Below are 23,854 nucleotides of genomic sequence, written 5' to 3'. Positions count from 1 at the left end.
GAAGAAGGTGATACATAAGCAAGTAAAAAACTATAGTAAGGTTGGAAAAACGAGAGGCTGCACAAATTGAAGTGTTACTGAGAAACTAGCATACAAGGGACCCAGACTACTAACAATAATGTGCTTAAAACAAAAATAGTATAGGCAAGGCTTACAAATAATTCCATTTGGCTAATGTCTTACTTGAAGAATTATCCCTACAGTTTTAGGGTAAACCGGAACTGTTACAAGTAAAAGACAAGGCCAGGTTCCGGGCAGGTAATCGAGGCAGAGCATAGTATGGAAAGAGGTTGGAGAAGTGGGAGGAAAACAGATCATGAACAGTAAAGGTTTTGAATTTTATTATAAGTCATTGAAAGGGTTGGTTTAGAGAATGATATAGTATGATTCCAGTTTTTAAAAAACTTGGTGCTGATCATACCAAGGTCAAGAGTTCAGATGCCTGTACCAGCCAGCTGCCCCCTTTCCCCCAAAAATCCAATAAAAGACTTTATTGTGAAAATACAGGTAAGCAATTGGAGTAGAGTAAACAAGGCTAAAGAAGAGAAGACTTCAGCCTGATAAAAGATGCTAAGAATCCTATTAGAGAGACTAAAAAATAGCATGGTTCTAATTATGTGTATTGGGGGGGCATGCACAGTTGGGTAGTACTTATAATTTCTAGGTGTCTTGCATCTTTGGATTGCCTACTGCATCTATTTCAGCATCAATGCTGTGCTGAGATGATGCAGGTAGTTACAGGTGCACAAGTACACATGGCCACCATTGTCTCTCTGTTAACACCCAAACCCAGAATGAGCACACTGGATAGTCAGCACAGGGTAATTATAGACTGACTCATAAGGAGAAGAGTTTTGACAGGAAAAGCAAAGAAAGGAAAGTTTATATCATAAAGGACAATCAATAGTTACCCTGTGCTGGAGACAGGGGTTTCTTGTGGTTGTATTAATCTGGCCAAAAGTACATACTATGCCATATATTTTTAAGTTTTCGTTAGAAAATGTTCCAAGTGTCTATTGGCTACATAATTCTGTTTTATTTTACATTTCCCTAGGACCTGAAATACCTCGAATATCATGGAGAATTAACCCTAGCAATGAAACAGTAACAGCTAAAGTAGGTTTTGTTTAGTTATCATCACTGCCTAGCTTTCTTTGGGGAGAAAGGAGCGTGTGAGGCGGAGGGAGGGCATGAAGAAAAAGTTACAGTATATAACAATTTTGTTACAAAAATACAGTAGTCCTCCCTTATCTGCAGGGGAATACCTTCCAAGACCCCCAGTGGATACCTGAAACCTCAAATACCACTGAACCTATGTATACTATGTTTTCCCCTTTGGCTGTAACTTTTGCAGTTTGAGATATGACAGCAAAACTAGCACGATTTCTTCTTCCTTCTTCATAATTTCACAGGTAAATTTATTCTTACCGTAAATGTTAGTAACCACAACATACAATTTTTGTCTTTATTGAGAACTTTCACCTTTTCACTTAAAGGCAGCACTTTTTTTTTTTTTTTTTCTAAAAGATGACCGGTAAGGGGATCTTAACCCTTGACTAGGTGTTGTCAGCACCATGCTCACCCAAGTGAGCTAACCGGCCATTCCTATATAGGGATCCGAACCTGTGGCCTTGGTGTTACCAGCACCATACTCTCCCAAGTGACCCATGGGCCAGCCCATAAAGGCAGCACTTTATGGCTTCTCTTTGGCACATCCAAATCACCAGCTTAACTACTTCTGTACTTTGAGTCCATTATGAGGCCAAATAAGAGTGACTTGACCCCAAGCACTGTGATACCTACCATGACAGTCAATATGATAACCGAGAGGGCTACTAAGTGACTAACAGGCTAGGAGCGTCTGCAGCATGGAGACACTGGAAAAACAGATGATTCACTTTCTGAGCAGGACAGTAAGATTTCATCACACAACCCAGAACAACACACAAATTAGAATTTATGAACTGTTTATTTCTGAAATTTTCTATTTAATATTTTCTAATTTTTTTCTAACAATAACTCAAGTTGCATCATTTAATACTTTCAAACCATAGTTGACCACAGGTTAACTGAAATCTCAGAAAACAAAACTGCAGACAGATAAGGGGTAACTACTGTATTTGATCTATCAAAACTACCACAGAAACCTAAGAAACTTACCAATAAAGGTTGCCCCGGCCCCCTCCCCAAAAGAAACCTACATAATCCTGTCTTTGCATACATGAATACCTTAAAGAGGCCTGGAAATGAAAACTCAACAAAGCAAATAAATTTGTTACCAGTTGGGAACTTTAATACCATTACATAGAAATTGAAAGAAAGCATCTCTACAGTTTGATCGTTCCTGTTACCATAAATTAGTTCTAGCAAAAGGTTCTATTGTATCTATCCTAAGTGAATCAGTTTACAGTAAATGTATATATTGAAACAACATACTATACTCTCACAAATATATACAAATAAATGTTAAAATTTAAAAAAAGGTTCTATTACGTCCAAATATTTCTAGCAACTAGAAAATTTGCATTGGATATAAATGAGACTGTCTTGATGCTTGAACAGTACCTTAACATTGATGAGACTAAATTTGGGCCTAGTAAATAATCATTATTTACTGTACTTTTGAAAACTTCTTCTTTTGAGATTAAAATTACAAAATTAAAATTCATTTCCTTAATCCCAAGTAGACTGAATTTACACATACTAGCCATTTGTATTTATTTTTTGATCTGTCTGTTCATATTCTCTGCTCATTTTTCTAATTGTGTGCTTTTCTTATTGACTCATGGGAGCTCTTTGACATTACAGATATAAGTAATACCCTTATTTACGTCTTGCAAATGTTTCTCCCTAGCAGCAGGCCTCCCAACGTTGCTTCTGGCACGTGTACAGTGAACCAAGCAGCAGAATGGAGGGAGATGTGCTGGATCATGTCCTCACATAAGCATTACTCCTCATCAAAGGTTTCCTCTGCATGACAGAGAAGCCAAGAAATAACACTGTCCAGAATCCCCTTCCCATTTGAGTTTGCCAATCAGAGACATCCATACAAGATCTGGAATGCTGAAGAAAAGGAAAGAGTCTAGCGTTCTCCAGTGGTGGTTGTGTCCAGACATGTGGGCAATGTGAGATTCCTAAGAGGTTTCTAATAAATTACCTGCTTTGGTGTTTCAGTAGGCAATTTTGGTGGGAGTCTTCAAAGAACCATAGCACTTCCTGATAAACTACCAACTTTGTTGCTTTGGGTAACTTTCCACCTACAGATTTTCAAGCCTTTAGCAATGACCCCCTCCTCCCTATTCTCCCCCAGTTCTCCCACCATTCATGTAAGTTCTAAATATAATAGTAAACCCTTTAATTCTGAAATATTTACAGGTGGTTCTGTTTTCTAAGCTCCGTCTAGACAGATACAAAATAAATAAATAAATAAAAGATAATATGAAAAAAAAAAAACACAAAACATGTTAATCTGGAATTCTCTGGTCTGATCAGATCTGAAGGGAGAAATGACCTCACTGCCAGTACAAAATATGACACTGGTAGACCAGGGCATGCCATGGCAGAACACTGATACCTATACTTGTCTGAGAACAAGTGACTAAAGAAGGCAATGCTTTGGGACATGTCCAATCTGTCCCTCCAAATCACACCAAACCTCCCCTGCAAGAAGCAACAGCCTCCTCTCCCGTGTCTGCAGAGATTAGTATCACTTCACATGAGGTAGTCTCTTCTCAACAAGCTGATTCTTTTCAACAACCTATCACACCATTTAGTTACTCCCAGACCGATTGCTGTTTTCAAATCCCCAGATGCCAGGAGAGTTAAAAATCTAACCAAGAAGGAATTGCAAAGCAATTGAAAGATTTTTATTTTGGTGGAAACATGGGAAATAGAGGAATCCAATGGGAGTTATAACAGGAAGGACAAACTTAATGCTGAGTCAGACCAAAATTATTTATACAGATGAAATGACCACAGATTCCAAATTCAATGTTGGCTAAGTTGATTGCCTGAAACCTGGACTTAATGGACAACATGAAATGAAAACGAGATGGCAAGATGACATACTCCAGACCAAGAGTAGGCAAATCCTGCCAGCTACCTGTTTTTGTAATTAAAGTTTTTTTGAAACATAGCCATACCCATTCATGTATACTGTCTAGCCATTCTCTTGTTAAAATAGTTAAGTAGTTTGGAAAGAGACCATCTGGGCCACAAGGCCTAAAATATTTACTACATGGACCTTTACAGTAAGTTTGCTAACCTCTCTCTACACCACTGATTCTCAAAATGTGATCCACAGAAGTCTGTGGGTAACCTGTCTGTGGGGATGAGTGTGATCAAAACTATTTTCATAACCACACTAAGACATCTCTTAATACATACATCATTTTAATATATGTGTTATGAAATGGGAAGTACTTATAAAGCACTTCTGCCACTTATCAAAGTATAATCTCTGACTCATGGAAAAGTACTTGCACAACTGTCTTAGCAGTGTGCTGAACTAGCCATTTTTTTTTAAAAAAAAGTCAACATTTGGAAGACCTGCATAACTCAGTGAACCAGTGTGTTCTCCAAAGACCAACTCATGATACTACAAAATCATGCATGGGTAACAGATTCATTCAGAGTGCAAGAGAGAGAGATCCATGGATGTTAATGTAAAGATTATGAGAAAATCCACTGAGATAGTGTCATATTTCACAATGAAACTACTGTTTTTATCACTTGTTGAATTTTCATTTAGTAACAAAGATGAGTATCCACAATTACGTGAAAAGCTATTTAAATATTCCTTTTTCCAATTACATATCAGTATTAGGCTGGATTTTTTTCATATACTTCAATCAAAACATATTGCAGCAGTGAATGTGGAAAGAGAGATGAGAACCCATTAAGACAAACATCAAAGAGATTTGCAAATATATAAAACAATACCACCCTTCTCATAATTTTCATTTTAGGAAATAGTTTTCATTAAAAAAGATCTTACTTACTATGCTAACATGTAATGGGGCTATTTTTAAAAGACTAAATATTTCTAAACTTTGTCTTAATTTTTAGAACAGAAAATATTGACAGATATAATCCATATAAACAAAATCAGTTTGGAGTCCTCAATTTATTGAGTGCAAAATGGTACTGAGACCAAAGTTAGATTTTTACATATTTAAAGGACAGTAACACACACTGACACACATAAAGAGAATATGGGACTGAGACTGCACGTGACCTGCAAATCCTAAATTACTACCTTGCTTTTTAAAAAAAAAAAGTTTGGGCCAGCCCATGGCTCACTTGGGAGAGTGTGGTGCTGATAACACCAAGGCCACGGGTTCAGATCCCCATATAGGGATGGCTGTTTAGCTCACTTGGGAGAGCGTGGTGCTGACACCACCAAGTCAGGGGTTAAGATCCCCTCCCCGGTCCCCTTTAAAAAAAAAAAAGTTTGGGCCAGCCCCCCCCCCCCTTGGGAGAGTGTGGTGCTGATAACACCAAGGCCACGGGTTCAGATCCCCATATAGGGATGGCTGTTTAGCTCACTTGGGAGAGCGTGGTGCTGACAACACCAAGTCAGGGGTTAAGATCCCCTCACCGGTCACCTTTAAAAAAAAAAAAAGTTTACTGACCCCTGGTCTACAGGAAGGCAACTAAAGGTAGGTATACTGGAAAGAATTTACTATGCATACCCTCAGTGTGACCAGAGAATTCTCCCTTCACCAAGGCTTTGAGAAATGCAAACTTAAAAAGCTTTGTGGTGGTACTCCACAGGACCGGGATAGAAGAGGGAGATGAGACCATTAAAATTCAATTAATTTAAAGAGAATGAAAGAATTCTGGAGCACCAGGGACATGATGTGGCTTCACTATAGCTGGCAGAGCCAGAGGAGCAATCAGTTTTGGCCCAGAGAAAACTTTGGCAGTGATGGTCCCTCAGCTTGAATAGAATGGGTCGATTAATGGCTTATTAAATCTGTAAAAACAAAACAAAAAACTTGAAATCTGGTTCAGAGATCTAACTTAAATCAAGAAAATCATACCTCTTGCAAAATTCCAAGACCTGAGCCAGTAATCAAGTACACTGCCAAAGAGATCCCTGGCCATTTTCCAGACTTTTGGGGAACTGCTGAAAGCTGAATCTGAGGAGACCCTAATGCCACTGTGGTCCACCAAGAGGAGATTACTACCACATTATTATTCAACATAAACGTGACCTGTCCAGAAGAAATATGGAGACTTGCAATGAATTATCATATATTTAAGGTGGTGACTCCAATTTAACTGTTGTTTCAAGTATGACCTCTTTGCTGACTCATATCAACAAGACCCGAACTCCCTGACATGTAGCCACTGACTTGGGTGACTCCCCCTGCCCCCATTTCTATTGGTATAGACCAGGGGTTGACAAACTTTTGTTGTAAAGGGACAGATAGTAAACATATTAGCCAGATGGTCTCTGTCACAACTACTAAACTTCGCCAAAAGCAGCCACAGGCAATAGATAAATTAATAGCATGGCTGTATTCCAATAAAGCTGTGTTTACAAAAATAAGCAGTGGACAGACTCCCATAGAATCTCACAGTTTGTCAACCCCTGGTATTGACAACAAGAAGCACTTTGCTTTTACCTACACAGAAAGACAGCAATATATCTCAGGATTATATCAACTGTCCAGTCTTATGTTAAAATTGAGTTGGCAGGAATTAAAAAAAAAATCTATCCTCAAATATTGGAGGCTGGCTTTGTAGGACAGTTCTTCTCTTAACAGTGTAGACAAGGACAAAACACAATTCACACGAACAATTTCATTGGAAAATGACTGAAATTAAAGTGACTTAAGTATTCTTTTTTCCTAAAACAAAATAATTCTTTAGGAAAAAAAAAAAATCTAGTACGCAGGAATGTTGGTTTTCTTGCTATTCCTCAAGACATCACACTGATCCAATACATTAATGGCAACATGCTGCTCAGACTTAATAAACAGGAAGTAGCAGCTACCTGAATAAGACACATGCATGTCAGAGACTGGGCAATAAAGCCCACAAAACTTCAGGGGCTGGACAGCACAGTGAAATGTCTAAGTGTCCAGTGGTCTGAAGCATGTGAGATGTTCCCTCTAAGGTGAAGGGACAAGCTGCTCTAGGTGAGCCTCTCTGAATTTTGGAAGCAACATATACCACATTGGGGTATGCTGCTCTAAGCCATTTACCACAAAACTTACAAGGTTGCCTGTCTGTGTAGGGCCCAGAGCAGAGGCTGCTCTAACACTTAGGGCATATTTCCAGCTGATGCTTGAACAATCTGTAGAAGAAATACATGCTGTATGGAGCCTTTGGCAAGTCCTATAGGAGAATCACAATTAAGACCCTTAGGACTTTAGAGCAGATCTTCCTTTTGCAAAATAGTTTGTGGCTTGCTGCTGGGTCCTTGTAGAGAATGAAACATTGACCATGGGCTCCCAAGTTACCATGAGACCTGGGCTGCCCAACATATAGTAGATATTGTCCAAGCCACCAAGCCACGATGTTGGGTATGCACAGCATGCACTCCTTCATCAGGTAGATGTGGCATATACAAGATCTAGCACAATCAAGTCCTGAAGACACAAGAAAGGTACAAAGACTTCAGGTTCTTGTTACATTGCCCTCTTTCCTCATAGTAACTACAGCATTTACTATGAGGAAAAAAAATCGGCAGGCCTGGTATCCTGATGATTCTGCACAATATGCTGACATTCTTCAAAAGCACAGCTGAAGCATTACAGCCCTGCTGAGGGGCAGCCCTGAAGAACAATAGCAAAGGGAAATCTTCCCAGTGGCAGTATGTCAAGCAGTGCTTGAAGTTACCTAGAAGGAGAAATAGCCAGGGATACAGGTCAACAATGATTCATGGAGACTGGCTAAAAGGCTTGGCTGGATAGCGAAGGACCTGGGAGGACCCAGATTGAAATTTGGTGCTAAGAGATTTGTGGAAAAGGAATATGTATGAATGTATTAAAATGGGCACAAAATATGAGAATATTTAAGTCCACTGAGGATATTAAGTTCCACTGCAAGGAACCTTTTAATAATCACATGGGCAAATTAAATGATTCAGTGGGTATCAATTAACTTCTTTCTCCAATCTCACCAGTCCTTGTTCAACACTCATGAAAATGTCCTTTTTCCACTGAGACAGGAAGTGAAGTTATGCATGGGCTCAGCAACATGGATGTCCACACATCAAGTAACTAGCATTGAGGCCACACCTCCACCCTGTGCTGCCGGCTCCCTAGAGACTAGCCAGCCCCTTGGTGGCAGGCAGATTACACTGGACCACGTCCATCATGAAAGGAACAGCAATCTGTCTTCACAAGAGCAGTCAGCCTCCATACCAATTTACCTTCCATGCCCACAATACTTCTGCCAAAACCAATATTCATGAACTTACAAAATACCTTATCCACTGCTATGTTATTCCACTAGAATTGCTTCTGTACAATGGGATTCATTTACAATGAAAGATATGTAGCACATACCACATATGCCAATTCCTAAAGCAGTTTTCTTGACAGAATTGTGAACAAATCTTTTGAACACTCAGTTACAGTATCAGATGGGTGACATTTCATATAGCTAGGGTAATGGCTAAATGTAGTAGAACCAGAGACCACTATGTGATACTAATTCTACCACAGTAAATATATGTGGTTCAGCTGAAAACAGAAATAACTACTCTATTACCCCAATGACCTATAAGCAAAAATTTTGCTTCCTGTCCCTACAATTTTGGCCCATACTGACTTAGAGAGGTGATTTAGTTCCCCCCGAAAGAATTCCTTTACCAGGAGACACAACCAGGGTCCCACTGAACTGGAAACTTACACTACCACTTGGCCAGTTAGGGCTCTTCATGCTACTGTGTCAACAGGCAAAGAAGGAGGCTGCTGTATGGATTAATATGACTGAACTTCATTATCAATTAGAAACAGGTTGCTCCTATACAATGAGGACTGAGAAATATTACTGGAACCTAGAGGGATTTTCTGGGGTTGTCTCTTGGAATTGCCATGTCCAATGATGTAAAAAGTTGATTAAAGACTACAGCAACTGTATTACAGGAAATTTCACTAATGGCAGTTTCTTTAGAAACAAAGATTTGAGTCATGCATATCACATAAAGAACTAAGATCAGCTGAGGCACTGGCTAAGGTTAAAAAAAAAAAAGAGTGGATAATAGAAGGAAGCTATAAATACCTATTAGAGTTATGAGGCTGGTTACAGAAATAAAGACTCTAGTAGTTAAGCCTGTACATATTAACAATTTTTTTTATCTTTATCCCCTTCTCCCACTACTCTAATATAGAAAATAAGGTGTGATAATGGTAGCTAACCCTGTATTTCACTACTTAAATTATAGAACATCAAGGATAAATTATGACACAGCAGAAAGGAGGGCTAGAGTGACATGAATTTGAGTATTCCTACTGAAGAGCAGGTGAGAATCTGTGAGCTGGTATGAGGGAAATAAGGCACACCACGTCAGACAGAAACTTGACATTGTTAAGTGTCTTTATTTGAAAGTTCATTACGGGCAAGAGGAGATGTCTGAGTATTGAGTATAAAGGGGGTATATAGTGCTGGACTGTCTGGTGTGCCGCTGGCACTGCCCTAGCCCTTCTGTATGGTTTCATACACACCACAGTGTAGAGATTCTGCATTTTCCAGAATCTCCCGTGCAGCTTCAAGTTTGCCAATAAAAGAACACTTGCAAGATTTGGAAAGTAGAAAAGCAGCTCAGGCTTATTCTCCGGAGGCGGTTGTAGCCAGACACAGTTTCATGGTCGCTTCCTGGCAAGTAACTGACAACTACCCATTTTGTGCTGCATATTGAGCCAGACCATTGGTTTTTTGAAGAGATTCTTGAATGTTGCAGCAGCTTCCCAGGGAACCATGGACAGCCATCAGCTTTGGTGAGTGCTTCAGCATCTGTTTTCCTGATATTTCACTTACAACTTGACACAAAGACTCCCTCTGACTAAACTTTAGTCAGGCTCCTCTAGGCCCTCTAGGCTTCGACCCTGGTTGTTCTTGTCAGGCCTGCATTACCCACTTGCAGCAAGAATCTTGCTCAGTCAGTTTAGAGAGAACCTGCCACTCTCAATATCCGATAACCCTTGGTATCTGATCAAATTCCTCATCCTTCACCCTTGGTATTTTATCACCCTGGCCTGCCTTCAGCAAGAATCCAGTAAGGTCAGTTTAGCCAGCATACTCCTTCTCTCTGATGCTTCCTCTTAGCAATTTTCCATCCACTGACCTACCCCCTCACTTCTCCTTGGCTATAAATCCCAACTTGTTCATGCTGTATTTGGACCTGAGCCCAGTTCTATACTGAGGTCCCTTTTTCCCTACTGCAATATTTCCTGAATATAATGTTTTTACCACCTTACTGTTCAGCCTTTAGCAGTGACTATGTTGACCTTCAGTCCCCCAGCTCTGTAAACATTCATGCAAGCCCTAATTCCTCTGTTAAACCCTCTAATCCCCCCAGAATACATAAAGAGCTTCTATTTTCAAACCAGAAGGGGAGGTTTAACTGTACACCAATATATGAGTATAACATAACAGTCAGTCAATCACAACTGACTGCACGAAAGTGATAAGGCAAGAAAGAGAGGTTTAAAATATATATATGATAGGCATATATAGTTTACATAATACTATATATACGTATAAATATATCCACTTGGAGAATTAATAATAGAACTAATCAATATATTGATTGTGATCTAGAAACTGTTTATTGGGCCATAAAACCCCTGCATAAATTTTTACAAAGTAGAAATACTAAAAACCATCTTCTGTGGTTCTTTCAAAAGGCAGTAACATCAGACAGTAACAATAACAAAAATGCAAAAACAACAACAAAAATCAACCCCCGACCACAGTATCAAACCTGGAATTTAAAAACATTATCTTTCAAACTACAGAGGAAATAACTGAAATTGTAATATTAAGAAAATAACAATGTGAACACTCTACATATTCGCAATCTATGACACAGCCTTTGCTTAACATACCAAAGAGGAAACTTTGCTCAGAGGAAACTTTTAGAGTCGTTAATACATACATACTAAATTTAAAGAGAACAAAAATAAGCAATTTTCAACTGAAGAATTTAGAAAAAACTGCAAATAATGAATTTATGAATTAGATAAAAGTTCTTCAAAACATTTCAAATTTTCAAAAAAGCATTTCTCTGAAAATCCAGAATACTGAATCATTTTTGAAAGGCATTAATGGGTTTATAGTATGTTATTTTTATAATGTTTGCAATATACACTACTTAGAAATTAAAAGTTTTTGTTTCATGAAAATATCCCAATTGCTACATTTACCTAAGGTAAATGAGTAAATCAATGTACTATGTTTACACACAGAACATTTGAATGTTTTAATTTTATAACAACAGACTTAATTCTTACCTTTTTGCTATTTGATTCTCAAGATGTTTAACTTTTTCTAATAATTCTTTCTCAACAACTTCTCTCTCCAGTTTAAATTCTTTCAGGGCAGTCTGAATAGCTTCACCCTTTTCACAATTAAGCTTCTGAATTAACTGTTTTCTGTCTTGTTCCAGGCTCATGACCAATTTCTCTTTGTCTTTCTCAAGGTTCTGGATAATAGCTTCATATTTCTCTTCTTGTTGAGTGATTTTTTCATCTTTTTGTTTCTCAAGAGCACTTAATTCTGATTCCAATTTACTCTGCAGTTCAACTACTTGCTCTTTTAGGTTTTTTTCTATTTCAAATGCTTGGTAATGTAAAGATGTCACTTTGTTTAACTCAGCTTTCAGCATGTTAGATTCTTCTTCATGCCTACTAATTAACTCTGAAATGCACTGATCCTTTTCAATTGTCATTAAAATTCTTAGCTCTGCCAAACCCACTTGATAGTTTTCATTGTTATCCTGAATCTTTTGGTTTAGTTTACTTATTTCTATTCTCAAATTTTCTGTCTCCTGTTCAATGAGAGATGTCAAAGTCTCCTTATGCTGGGCTCTGCTTTCTTCTAGCAAAATTTTTATTTCATCAGTTTCTGCTTCCTTCAAGGCAAGTTCAACCTCTAACTTGCATCTCATGTCTGACAAATCAGAAATCTTGAGTTTTAATTCCTGTAGCTGTTGTTCTTTTTCATTGATAATTGTGGCATGAGATTCCTGTATCTGATCAATTCTTTGTTGATTTTCCTTTTTTAATTTCTCCAAAGAAACTTCGTGATCTGTCATAACTTTCTCAAACTCCTGGTTATGCCTGACGTGCAGCATGTCCTCTAATTCCTTTAGATGACTTTGCTCTAAGCACTGAAGTTCTGCCCTCAATAACTCCATCTTCTCATCATTTTCAACATGGAGTTTTTTTAAGTCTTTTAATACCAACTCCCGTGACTGCTTCAATTCTTTAATTTCACAATTTTGAGTGTGCATTATATTTTCCATCTCTAACAACTTCTGATCCTTTTCATTCTGCAGACAGATGACAGCTTCTTTCTCATGTTTAACCAAAGCAAATTCATTATCTTTATTTTGTAAAACCTCCTCAAGGCATACTAAGTCCCCTTTCAATTTTTTAATTTTGTTTTCATTTTCTTCACTCTCCTTTATCAGTGCACCAAGTTTACTTTCATATTCATTTCTTAGACACTGTAGTTCTTTTTGATGCTTTTCTTTTAGTGTTATTTCCAGAGAACATTTTACTTTTTCAATAATGTTTCTTATTTCTACTGCTGTACATTTTAAAGAATTTGAGAAGTCACACTTTTCTTTTTGTACAAATGTCCTGAAGTGGCAAAGGTCTTCCTTGATGGTTTGTATGCTGAAGTGAGAGTCTTGGGCAACAACTCTACATTTTTCCAACTGGACATTCAAAGAAGCATGATCTCCAAAATCCTCTTTACCACATATATTTGTATCCTGCATGCGTCTACTGTCTATTGCATTGATAACTGATGAGTAAAGTGATTCCACCATCATTTCTGGACTTTGTGGATCACTTATAGGATTAGGAGATGATAAATTTTCTTCTATAACAAACTCATTCACAGCAGACATAAAATCTGATTCAGGACTTTCTGCTAATGAATCCAAGTCTAAAGAAACTTGGTGAATAGTTTGTTCTATGTTTGGATGGGGGATAGTTTCAAAATCAAATGTATGTGCATCAATGCTATCTGGAGATAATTCTTCTAAGGGACATACTGCAGGACATACGGGATCCTGAATGGTGAGTGGAGGAGGAATTCTTGGTGAGGTAGTAGTTGTAATTCCTGTTGCACTTTCTGCCCTTGGTGAAGAAGCAGACTGTGGGGATGCCTGGAAAACAGAGAGATAGGCTTAAAGAACTGCAGCCAACACAAACATTTTACACTAATGAAGAAAACTATATGAAAGAACTTAATTTGCCTTTTGTTCACTCAGTAGATCTGTAATGGTCTGCGACATTTCATCCAAACTTTGTGCTGCTTTTACCAAATTATGTAAAGCGAGTACATGCTGGTGTAGAGGTTCGAAGTCACAAAGTAAAGGAACCCTGAAACAGAATGAAATCAAATTAGATTTCTCATTTCTTAATGAAAAGATGAATAACTGCAGCCAAATAGCCCAATATGTAAAATATGTAACTAGAACATTATCATCCCTTTTTAATTAATACCAGGAATATATTACGTAGTCTGAATTGTAATCAGCAAAGTGATGTTAAAGATCTCCCCAGCAGTATGTAAAGTCAGAGTACCTACTAGGAAAAAAAAAATTGCAAGTAAGGCATAAACTTCCTTCTAATATATTTTTGTTTTCTGATCATTTTAATATTCCCCAGAAATTTCTTAACACAGTCATAGGAGCGAATACATCATAAAACATTACTCTATCCTGGCATCCCTTACCTGAGGAATGGCTGAACTTCTGAAGGACAAAATGATTGCAAAAACTGTAAATCTTTTAATGAAATATCTGGAAGCTCACAGTCAAACTTTCGAGGCTTCTGAGTCTGTACAAAAAGTATATATATATAAAAGACAAATTTACATATGGTTTCTTACTACACTCAAATTCAATCCAACAAACAATAGTACTTCAAATGATCTAAGCACCCTTAAGAAAGAAAATAATAAAATAAAAATGCAATACTATTCAGTGAAGACATGGTGGTCTGTTTTTCTGACCCTTTAGTAGACTGGGACAGAAAGTATTGGTGATCAACTGATGATGTTCCTCTCTTTCTCAGTTTTTAGCATCATATAATGAAAATTCTAGTATTCTCATCAACATTAAATGAAAGCATTTGTTTACCTAGTAAATATGCTGTTCCGAAATTTTTCCTTGACCTATAGCATGGTCATGAAGACCTCTAAAACTATCTTCATACCTTACTCTAACGCTGTATAAAAAAATTTTTTTTTGGTATGTAATCCTTCTTTCCTTACCCTTCCCTTGACCTTTCCATTACGTTTTCCAAAATACAAACTCTTGGGCAATTTCAGCTTCTTTTAAAAAATATACCTGGTAAGCCCTACCATTTCTTTCCCTGAGAACACTGCCAAGAACTGCACCTTTTAAAATAACTTCAATGGTCTGAATCATTACTTCAAGCAGATATAGAGATGTCAAGATGCTCTTCATAAAAAAGCATTCTGGGATAAATACATGTGGGAATCCCTTCCTATCACATCATCCATTCTTAGATATTAAAATAATATATACATTTAAAACCCTAAGAAATCCTGCAGTACAGAAACATGCCTAACAGCTAAGCAGTACCGCTGATGGGGAAAAAAAAACCAACATTTCCCAAACTTCTCTGACTACAGAAATGTTTCTTTTTATATAATAAAATTAATGGCCAAACTAATTTTTCACAGTTTAATTCCAGTGAAGACTTACTGAAGAATCACCCTTTTCTGATCTGCCAAAACATAAAGGGTTGGGAGGGGATAAAGAAGGGAGGAAAGAAGGTGGGAAAGCAGAGAAGAGGAGGAGAAGAAAGGGTGGAGAAAGAAGAGGGGATAGAAAAAGCGGAGGACCAAAGACAAAAAAAAAAAAAAAGAACCAGAAAATCTATTCCTACCAATCCTAACATTGTAGTATGAGAGGTATCCTCCCATGTTATGAAGACTTTGGATCAAAAATTATGAATATATCTTAAAGCTTCATGCCACCTGGCTTTTAAGGCCAAAAATATTTTTATGTTGATTAAAACAAACAAACAAAAAAACCAATTTCTGTAAGCTTCTGATAATTGTCTCTACACCTGGGGGGATAAGAGGTTTTAAAACATACTGAATTCAGTCATGGTTAGAAAATAAATACATACACAAAAGGAAGGGGGCCAGGAGTCCAGTCCCCTAAACAGACGATTTCTTAAAAAAGATTTCCCTGTATAAAGAAATTAACAAAATGGTTATTTTAGAACTTTATTTAAGGCAAAAAAATTATCTGTGGTTTATGAAAAAATTAATTAAAATTTGACAATGCTTCACATTTAAAATTAAACAATGGATTAGACACTACAAACTTTAAAAGGAACGTTTCTCTAGATTTCACTGGTAATTAATAGCACAAATACATGCAGTATAATGCTGTAGATAACTCATGTCTATAAAATTTTAAAAAGTATTTTTCTTTTAAAAAGTAAATAAAGTTATTAATGAAGAATACTTACTAAATAATTTCCCAAAGGATTCCCTTTTTGACTTTTCTGCTTCATATAATTGTTTTCCATCTTTGACTAAAGCACCAGCCCACTAGAAGAGGAAAACTTATGTTAGTAACATACACCAATTCATTAATGTTTGTGTACAATTAAAATAGATTTCAACTTGCATACCTCCCTGTAGTGTTTTATGAACATTTTTCTCCTTACAACCTCAACAACAGCTAAGCAGTACATCTGAGGAACTGTACTAAGAGCTTCAACAATTTTGACTCTTTCTAAGAGCTCTATAACGAGGCGGAGCAAAGCTTGCAATTTCTCTCCATCTTGATCAGCATGAAGCATTACAAAGCAACACCACCTATAGAATGAAATCCATTATTTTCAACATTCACAAGTTTATTGAAAGTAATTCCTTATTAATTAAGCTAAGGAAATCAAGACATACAAACATTAAGACAGTCTAAGCCCAAAGTTAATCAAGTATTTCAATACAGTAGTAAGAAAAAATTATCCCATCACTTGGGAGAAATAAACATAAACACCAACTCTAAACATCCGAAATTAGAAACATACAAACATTAAGACAGTCTAAGCCCAAAGTTAATCAAGTATTTCAATACAGTAGTAAGGAAAAATTATCCCATCACTTGGGAGAAATAAACATAAACACCAACTCTAAACATCCGAAATTAGATTTAGGAGAACATTTTTCTCCTTACAACCTCAACAACAGCTAAGCAATACATCTGAGGAACTGTACTAAGAGCTTCAACAATTTTCACTCTTTCTAACAGCTCTATAACAAGGCAGAGCAAAGCTTGCAATTTCTCTCCATCTTGATCAGCATGAAGCATTACAAAGCAACACCACTTCAGTCTGACATGTAGATTATTAGCTAGCTCTTGTTTGGCAGTGGTACACTTCTGTTTAATATCCAACAATTTTCTATGATTTTGCAACATAATCATCAACTGATTTGCATGACTCAAGCACAAATCAGGTAATACAGACGCATCCTTCAAGTTTTCAGCTCTCATCTGATTAGCTAAAAATCCCTTTGAGAAAAAATATTTTAAAGGACATTAATTGTTTCATGAAAGACATGAAAAGTCAGTTAAGAGGAAAAATCTTTATGTTAAGTACAAATTGTTCTACTTTCAAACAAAATTTTAAAATCCCCTATTTTTCTAAATGTAATAGATGCATTCATGGCACAAGACAGAATTTTTAAGAAACCTATGTTCATCTAACTCTTTCAGTTTTTGAAGTAGGAAAAAACAACGGCTGGGAAGATAAAGTGACTTATCCAAAGACACACTTAATAGCTGAATTAGAAGTAGAATCGATGCTTCTAGTCTCCTACTACAATACACATCAGTCAGAGAATAAATAAAACATGGTCACTGAAAAACAATGACTGACTTAACCTAGCCAACATTATGGAATAGTATATTATACATTTCTTCAAATAAAAAATAATCAATCGCCCTTGAAATATATATTGAAAAGTCACTGCCCTCTCCAGTTATTTCTGTACTATACTTAGTTCCATTGATCTGTGCTCAACACAATGACTGAATTCTATAATTTTACAGTGTGCTTTATTATTTGGTAGGGAAAATTTTTTCCAATTTTCTTTCATTTTGTCAGGTAGGGATTGTATTTAGACTACACATTTATTTGGACAGATCTGCCATATTTAAAATGTAGTCTTCTTTCATCTCTCTCAAGTGCTTTTAGTTCTTCTTAAATAAAGTCCAAAGACAACCTAATTAGGTTATTACTATGTATTTTACTGCTAATATGAGGTTCTAGTCCTACTCTATACACTAAATACTTAATATGCTATACAAGTTAGATTTTGCACATCCTCCTGACTACTCCTCTATTGCTATTGTAAATAAATAATTATCCTTCTAGGAACTCAACCATGTGACCCACAAAAAACAAGTGTGTCCTCCTACTTTATGGTAGTTCTCTTTCCTTTCTGTTCATGTTTTCCTAATACATATGATGCTATTTAAATTTAAATGATGTGTATTAAAATCAAAATGGTTTAAAATCTGAAAGCAAGACAATTTCAACAGAAATTTTGGTTTCTTTTTCCTTTCAATGTACTCTATTGGTCAACTGAGCTATATTTTTCTGTAATTTGGTAATTGGTAGAGTGTTAATAGGTTTTTAATTACTTTTTAATGCATCCAAGAAAATTATACAATCAGTCCCAAATCTAGATTATAGACCATTAGTTAAAGGATTTTTTTGACAGCAAAAGCACAAACTTGTAAGTACTGCCAAAGAAAAAAACACACATCTATTTTTCAAAATTAAATTCCATATTTGTTAAACCATCCTTCGCATAATTTTAATTAATTAATTAATTAATTAATAGCTAAAACTCTGGTAAATCATCTCGCACTACTTTAGCATTAACATTTCTATATGTAGGGGCCGGCCCGGTGGCTCACTCGGGAGAGTGCGGTGCTGATAACACCAAGGCCCCGGGTTCAGATCCCATATAGGGATGGCCGGTTCGCTCACTGGCTGGGCGTGGTGCTGACAACACCAAGTCAAGGGTTAAGATCCCCTTACCGGTCATCTTTTTAAAAAACAAACAAACAAACAAAAAAAACATTTCTATATGTAAATAACGTTTGATAGCTACATGATAGCACTACAGTACTCACAACACCCCTCCAGATGCATTCTGCCAACTTTGGTTTAGGAAGAAGATTCCCTATGATTTATTTTGCTGATAATCCTCAAGGATAAGGATGGCTAGAAAATGAATATTCAGGGCTATAGTGTTACACAGCTTCACAGGATTGGTGAGGGAGCATTATCTACCAAGACCAGGTAGAAGGGTCTACAAAAGTTCTCATAAATGTTGCGGTTTAAAAAAATTAATCCTTTAATGAAATTTTCTTATGAGATACTCAGGCAATAAACTCCTTTCCATGACTTCTAGTTCCTTTTTCTTTAATTGGGAGTGGTGGGCTGGCCAGTTAGCTCAGTCGCACAGTCACAGCACAGCCTTGGTAACACCAAGGTCAAGGGTTCAGTTCCCTTTACCAGCCAACCACCAAAACACAAAACAAAATTACGGGGCTGGCTGATCTACTTACACCAACCACATTCAGAAAAAAAGTGCTGTTAAGCAAAGATAACATCTGCAATGGAAAAATACTACTAGCAACAATAAAAGTAACAGATGAGACATCTGTGAATAAGATGTGAAAAATTCTACACTAGCAGACTGAAGAGAATTTTAACATTTCTCAAATTCAAAGAAACATGAACCCAAATTCTCATTCTATAAGTATTGATGTGTACCTACCATGTGTCAGGCATTTGTGTACCTACTAACAGAAAATATACTAGAGACCAGCCTTCTTGGGGTTTACATTCAAAGAGATTGTATTAAAAGCATGTAATAGTTTAATTACAATAGTGATACAAGATAAGTACAGCATGCTAAGAGAAAATAAACCTGATCTAATCAAGACCTCAAGATCAGAAAAGCTTCCTTGAGGAAGTTCATGTTTCAGTTAAAACCTCCACTCTGTACATCCTTTGGCAGCCAAACACATGATGATGCTGGACTAAAAGTTGTTTCACTGACCATTGTACCACCTAAATTCAACAGGTTCCCTTTTCTCTCAGGACCTCATTGAAAATAACCTTATTAAATCTAATTCCTCCCACATTAAAATTCACTCAGACATGCCCAGTTGAAACCTGTCTACCGGAGGGCCTGGGTTTCTATCTATCTTACAATTCAGCTCCCAATATGTAACTAGGAAATTTAGACTTCTAAACAGACTCAACACGAGTACTGGAGAATAGCAGAAAATATTCACTGAAGAACTTAAATAATTAAATAAATATTTAATTGTCTTTGAATGTCTAAAAGAACTATACTACTCAAGTAGCAAAATCAAGAAAGCCCTATATCAGTCAGCCAGCTCCTCCCCACCACCCCTCAAAAAATCAGAGAAAAGATATTTTTAAAAAGTAAGAGAATGCTGCCTCCTGTTGTGATAAGGTGTCCCAAAAGTTAAATTCCATGAACTACCATAGTTTAAAATATTACCAAAACACTGCAAACATCAGGGGAAAAGAAGTTATTCAAACGAGGAGCTCTATGGTCACAAGACAATAAAATTAACTTTGTATTTTTCATGGGAATATAAGGAATGCTCATTGAATTTTATTTCAGTTTGAGTTCAGGAAGGTCAATTGGTCAGACTTAGAAAGCAACAACAAAAAACAAAAAAAACCCAAAACACTTAAATATTAAAAAAATGGATTCTTCCATTATTTTGAGAAAGAAAATACTATCGCCCTACTCATCATACCAACCATATTCCCAGAAAAGTATGACTTATTCTTCTATGACAAAACTCCATTTGCTAAATCCAATGTGGCTTTGAAAATAACATCAGCAATAGATTTATTTTATATTACCCTCAAATATAAAACCATTCAAATGTATTTGCCTAATTAACCATAGAAGATTTCAAGTGATATAAAGTAGAAGAAATATGAGCAATGTTTTTTTAAAAAACAATAAAGATAGGAATAAATTTAATAAAATCAAAAATTTAAATTTCTGTATTAAAATCTGTTTAAATCATAACAAACAATAATATTTGTATTATTTACAATAGACAAAAGATTATTCAGACTATATTTGATACATTCTTACAAAAACACTGAGATAAAGAAAATTTAGCAAATGACAATTCAGAGAAAATCCATGACAAACTTTGATAATAGGGAAATTACTCCACTCATTATTTATTGGACATGTTGACTGATTTTGCCTTTATGGAAGGCATTATAATATTTTTAATTAACATATAAAATACATTAAACACCTCAGCCCAGCAATTCCATTATAGAAGTTTTTACCTAAAGAAATATTAGAACAGGCATGTAAAGATAAATGTACTGGGATATTCATATAATACTTGTAATAAGGAAAAACTGAAACACCCTAAATGACCATCAAAAGAAGCATGGTTAAATAAATTTTTTGATTCATTCTACGGAAGGTTAAAAAAGAATGACACTGAAGAAGCAGCAAAAGATCAGGAATGCAGAGTTCTGTCTCTAGTACTGATAGTCTATGAATATAATGGTAATATTGACCAAGCTCTCTGTGACCTTAGGTATGGGAGATCTATGAAAGCAGTGAAGGAACCAGGCATAGTTAAGAGGCTGGGATCCAGGAGAAGGTAACCCAAAGAGGTAAGTTAAGTGACTAGGAATGCTTTGCCCTGGGGACTTCCTCTGATTCCTGAAGAAGAGACCAAAGCTAAGAATAAGTAGCCAGCAGTTGTGATTTTGCTATGGAGCTAGGAAATAAAAAACTGGAGATCAGAGCCAGCCAAGGGAAAGGACACTAGAACACCCTTTGAATTCTGATCCCTAAAAGTTATACCCCACGAATGAATAAGAGTAAACCAAAATTAGGCTGGCCATCACAAGGACTGAAACACTAACTGTCAATTATCTAAATTTCTGAAACTAGATTAAAGTGATTTAAGATTGTAATTGCCCCCAACACATGAAGCAAACAAATTCTCTGTAGAAGAAAATATTATCCTAGGCCTCATAATGTTTCTTTGGTTTTTCTCATCAAAAGTAATCAGGTATCTAAATTTCTGAAACTAGATTAAAGTGATTTAAGATTGTAATTGCCCCCAACACATGAAGAAAACAAATTCTCTGTAGAAGAAAATATTATCCTAGGCCTCATAATGTTTCTTTGGTTTTTCTCATCAAAAGTAATCAGGTACAAGAAAAAGCAAGACCACGAAAACGAAAACTGAAAGAAACAAAAGAAAACATAAACAGACCCACAGGAACATATAATGGAATTAACAGATATAAACTTTTAAACTACTATGTGCTTACTGTGATCAAAGAGATGATAAACAAGAGTGAATATTTTGGTAGAGAATCTGAGACTATATAAACAAAAGGACCAAATTGAAATTGTAGAGCTGAAAAACAAACAACAAAAATAAGAAATCAATAAATGGTTAACTACAACCAGTTACCACTGAAAAGAGAATTAGTTAGAACTGTTAGATAGGTTAAAAGTAAATATCTAGAATGAAGTACAGAGAGATAAGGGGATGAAAAACACAGACAACAAGTGTAAATGGAAGGGATGTGGTGAAAACTAACACACGTATGAATGGAATCACTGAAGGACAAGGAAAGCAAGTGATGCAAAAACCAAGATTTGAAGAGAAACTGACAATTTTCCCAAATGATACAAGTCATTATGCCACAGATTCAAGAAGCACTACAAGCCCAATGCGGGATATATATAAAGAAAGCCACACCTTGTCATCATAGTAAAACTGCTAACAAACAAAAAAAGGCAAAAAAATGCTAACAATAAAGAGCCAACAACCCAGAATTCTATGCCTAGTGAAAATATCCTCCAGAAGTCAAAATGACTTAAAAAGATTTTCAAATGACAAAACTGAATTTGTCACTAAAAGGAAATAATAAAAGACATTCTAATTTATAGCAGCCTTGACTACATCAAGATGCATGTTTCACTAAATAAAAGGAAAAAACTAATCTCGGGGATATGATTATTCATATGTTTTAACAAAAGAGCACATTTAGAGGGGAAATACTGGCAAAGTTAAACCAGAAGGGCACGTGTTAGAATCCAATTATGAAATTTAACTGTTTGGCTACAGGCTGTTTTGCCAGTGTACTTGTCACAATGGAGGCCAAGCAGTCGTGAAATAAAGAACGGCACTGGTTTAGGGGGAAATGTATAGGCTTACCACTCTCTGCCATTCCATCACTTATTGTTTTTTTTACTTTATTTATTGAATCAGAATTGATTATACATATCTTGGGGGTTCAACATTGAGATCAATATTACTAGCACACATATTGCTACAAATTGTAATTATTCTTTATGCCCCTTGTCCAATCTCTCCCCATCCCCCACTTTCCCCAACCTAATGCCCTAGATTTCTTCTCTCCTTCTGAAAGAATAATGGTTACTCTGTTGATTTCTTGCTTAGGTGATCTGTCCAATGCTGAGAAGTGTGATCAGGTCCCCCAATATTATCATAGAGCAGATGCTTCTTCCATGACTCTGAAATGGGCTTTGTGGAGAGAGACATCCTCTTCTTTATCTCTGCTGGTGACTCTCCTTGTGTCAATGCACTCCAGTGGCTAGCGGACCAACTGTGTGGTGGTTGTGGTGTCTAGCCTCTTTCACAGCAGCCATGGTTATTGTGGTGGCTGTGGTGGGCCACCCACATGGAGGTGATGTTTTTGGCATGCTCCTTCGTGCTGGCAGTGTGCCTGGTTGTGGGAGGGGGTCTGGTCCCCGTCTCCATGACTTGGGTCCCTGGATGGGCCCCAAAGCGCTGACACGGTGTGCCTGGTTGTGGGATAGGGGTCTGGTCCCCAGATCCATGCCTCGGGTCACTGGGCAGGCCCTGACCTGCTGGCATGGTGTGCCTGGCTGTGGGAGAGGTGTCCGGTCCTCTTTTCCATGCCTCAGGTCCCCGGGTGGGCACCAAGGCACTGGCACAGTGTGCCTAGATGTGGGAGTGGGGTCTGGGCCCTAGCTCCAAGCCTCTGGTTCCCAGGCAGGCCCCAAGGCACTGGTGGTGTGCCTGGGCTGGAACTGATTTGTTGTCCTTTGCTTACTTCTAAAATGGGAGAACTTCCTGTGGGAACCAGTACTTGAGCTGTGTGGTTGAGCTAAATTGCTTCTTTGCTGCTGTTTCCCTAGGGAATGCTGTTTGTGCAGCTCAGGGTTTAATGGGTGACCTTATAGGTACTTCCGGCTCTCCAGAGACCCTGTGGATCTGGGTTGTGTAGAAACTCTTGATCTGGGCCTGAGTTTTTTCACCAAACTGTACCCCATGCAATTCTGCATTCTGAACCAGTCTCCTCTGAGTGGTCCTGTGCTGACTGGGGGGCGGATCAGCTGCCCTTGCTATGTGTCAGTGCTCCCCCAGTGGGCCTGTCTCCCCCACTGCCCGTGCTCCAAACACTTCCTATGGGACGGGCCCTGCACTGGTCCCTTGTGTTGACTCACCTGCCTCTGAATAGCTCCCCTTTTTCAGCTGTTCTGGCTCCTCGCTCCTGCGTGGGTCCAT

The 23,854-nt window shown here is 37.1% G+C and overlaps 1 protein-coding gene across 1 annotated transcript in view; it reads right to left on the bottom strand.

The window, feature by feature from the left end:
* RB1CC1 (RB1-inducible coiled-coil 1) overlaps nucleotides 1-23,854 on the bottom strand; it is a 73,115-nt gene that overhangs the window by 26,952 nt on the left and 22,309 nt on the right. Inside the window, exons 7-13 of the mRNA XM_008591664.1 lie at nucleotides 16,569-16,753; nucleotides 15,870-16,056; nucleotides 15,705-15,786; nucleotides 15,357-15,418; nucleotides 13,930-14,033; nucleotides 13,448-13,574; nucleotides 11,472-13,357 (exon numbers count right to left, since the gene is read on the bottom strand). Of these exons, the coding sequence (XP_008589886.1) occupies nucleotides 11,472-13,357; nucleotides 13,448-13,574; nucleotides 13,930-14,033; nucleotides 15,357-15,418; nucleotides 15,705-15,786; nucleotides 15,870-16,056; nucleotides 16,569-16,753 (2,633 nt within the window). The remainder of the gene's footprint in view (nucleotides 1-11,471; nucleotides 13,358-13,447; nucleotides 13,575-13,929; nucleotides 14,034-15,356; nucleotides 15,419-15,704; nucleotides 15,787-15,869; nucleotides 16,057-16,568; nucleotides 16,754-23,854) is intronic.

This window comes from Galeopterus variegatus, unplaced genomic scaffold, assembly GCF_000696425.1.
Source record: "Galeopterus variegatus unplaced genomic scaffold, G_variegatus-3.0.2 Scaffold7142, whole genome shotgun sequence".
In the NCBI taxonomy this organism is placed as follows: domain Eukaryota; kingdom Metazoa; phylum Chordata; class Mammalia; order Dermoptera; family Cynocephalidae; genus Galeopterus; species Galeopterus variegatus.
The sequence above is the reverse complement of the archived record's forward strand: the minus strand, read 5'-3'. Positions and strand labels throughout refer to the sequence as shown.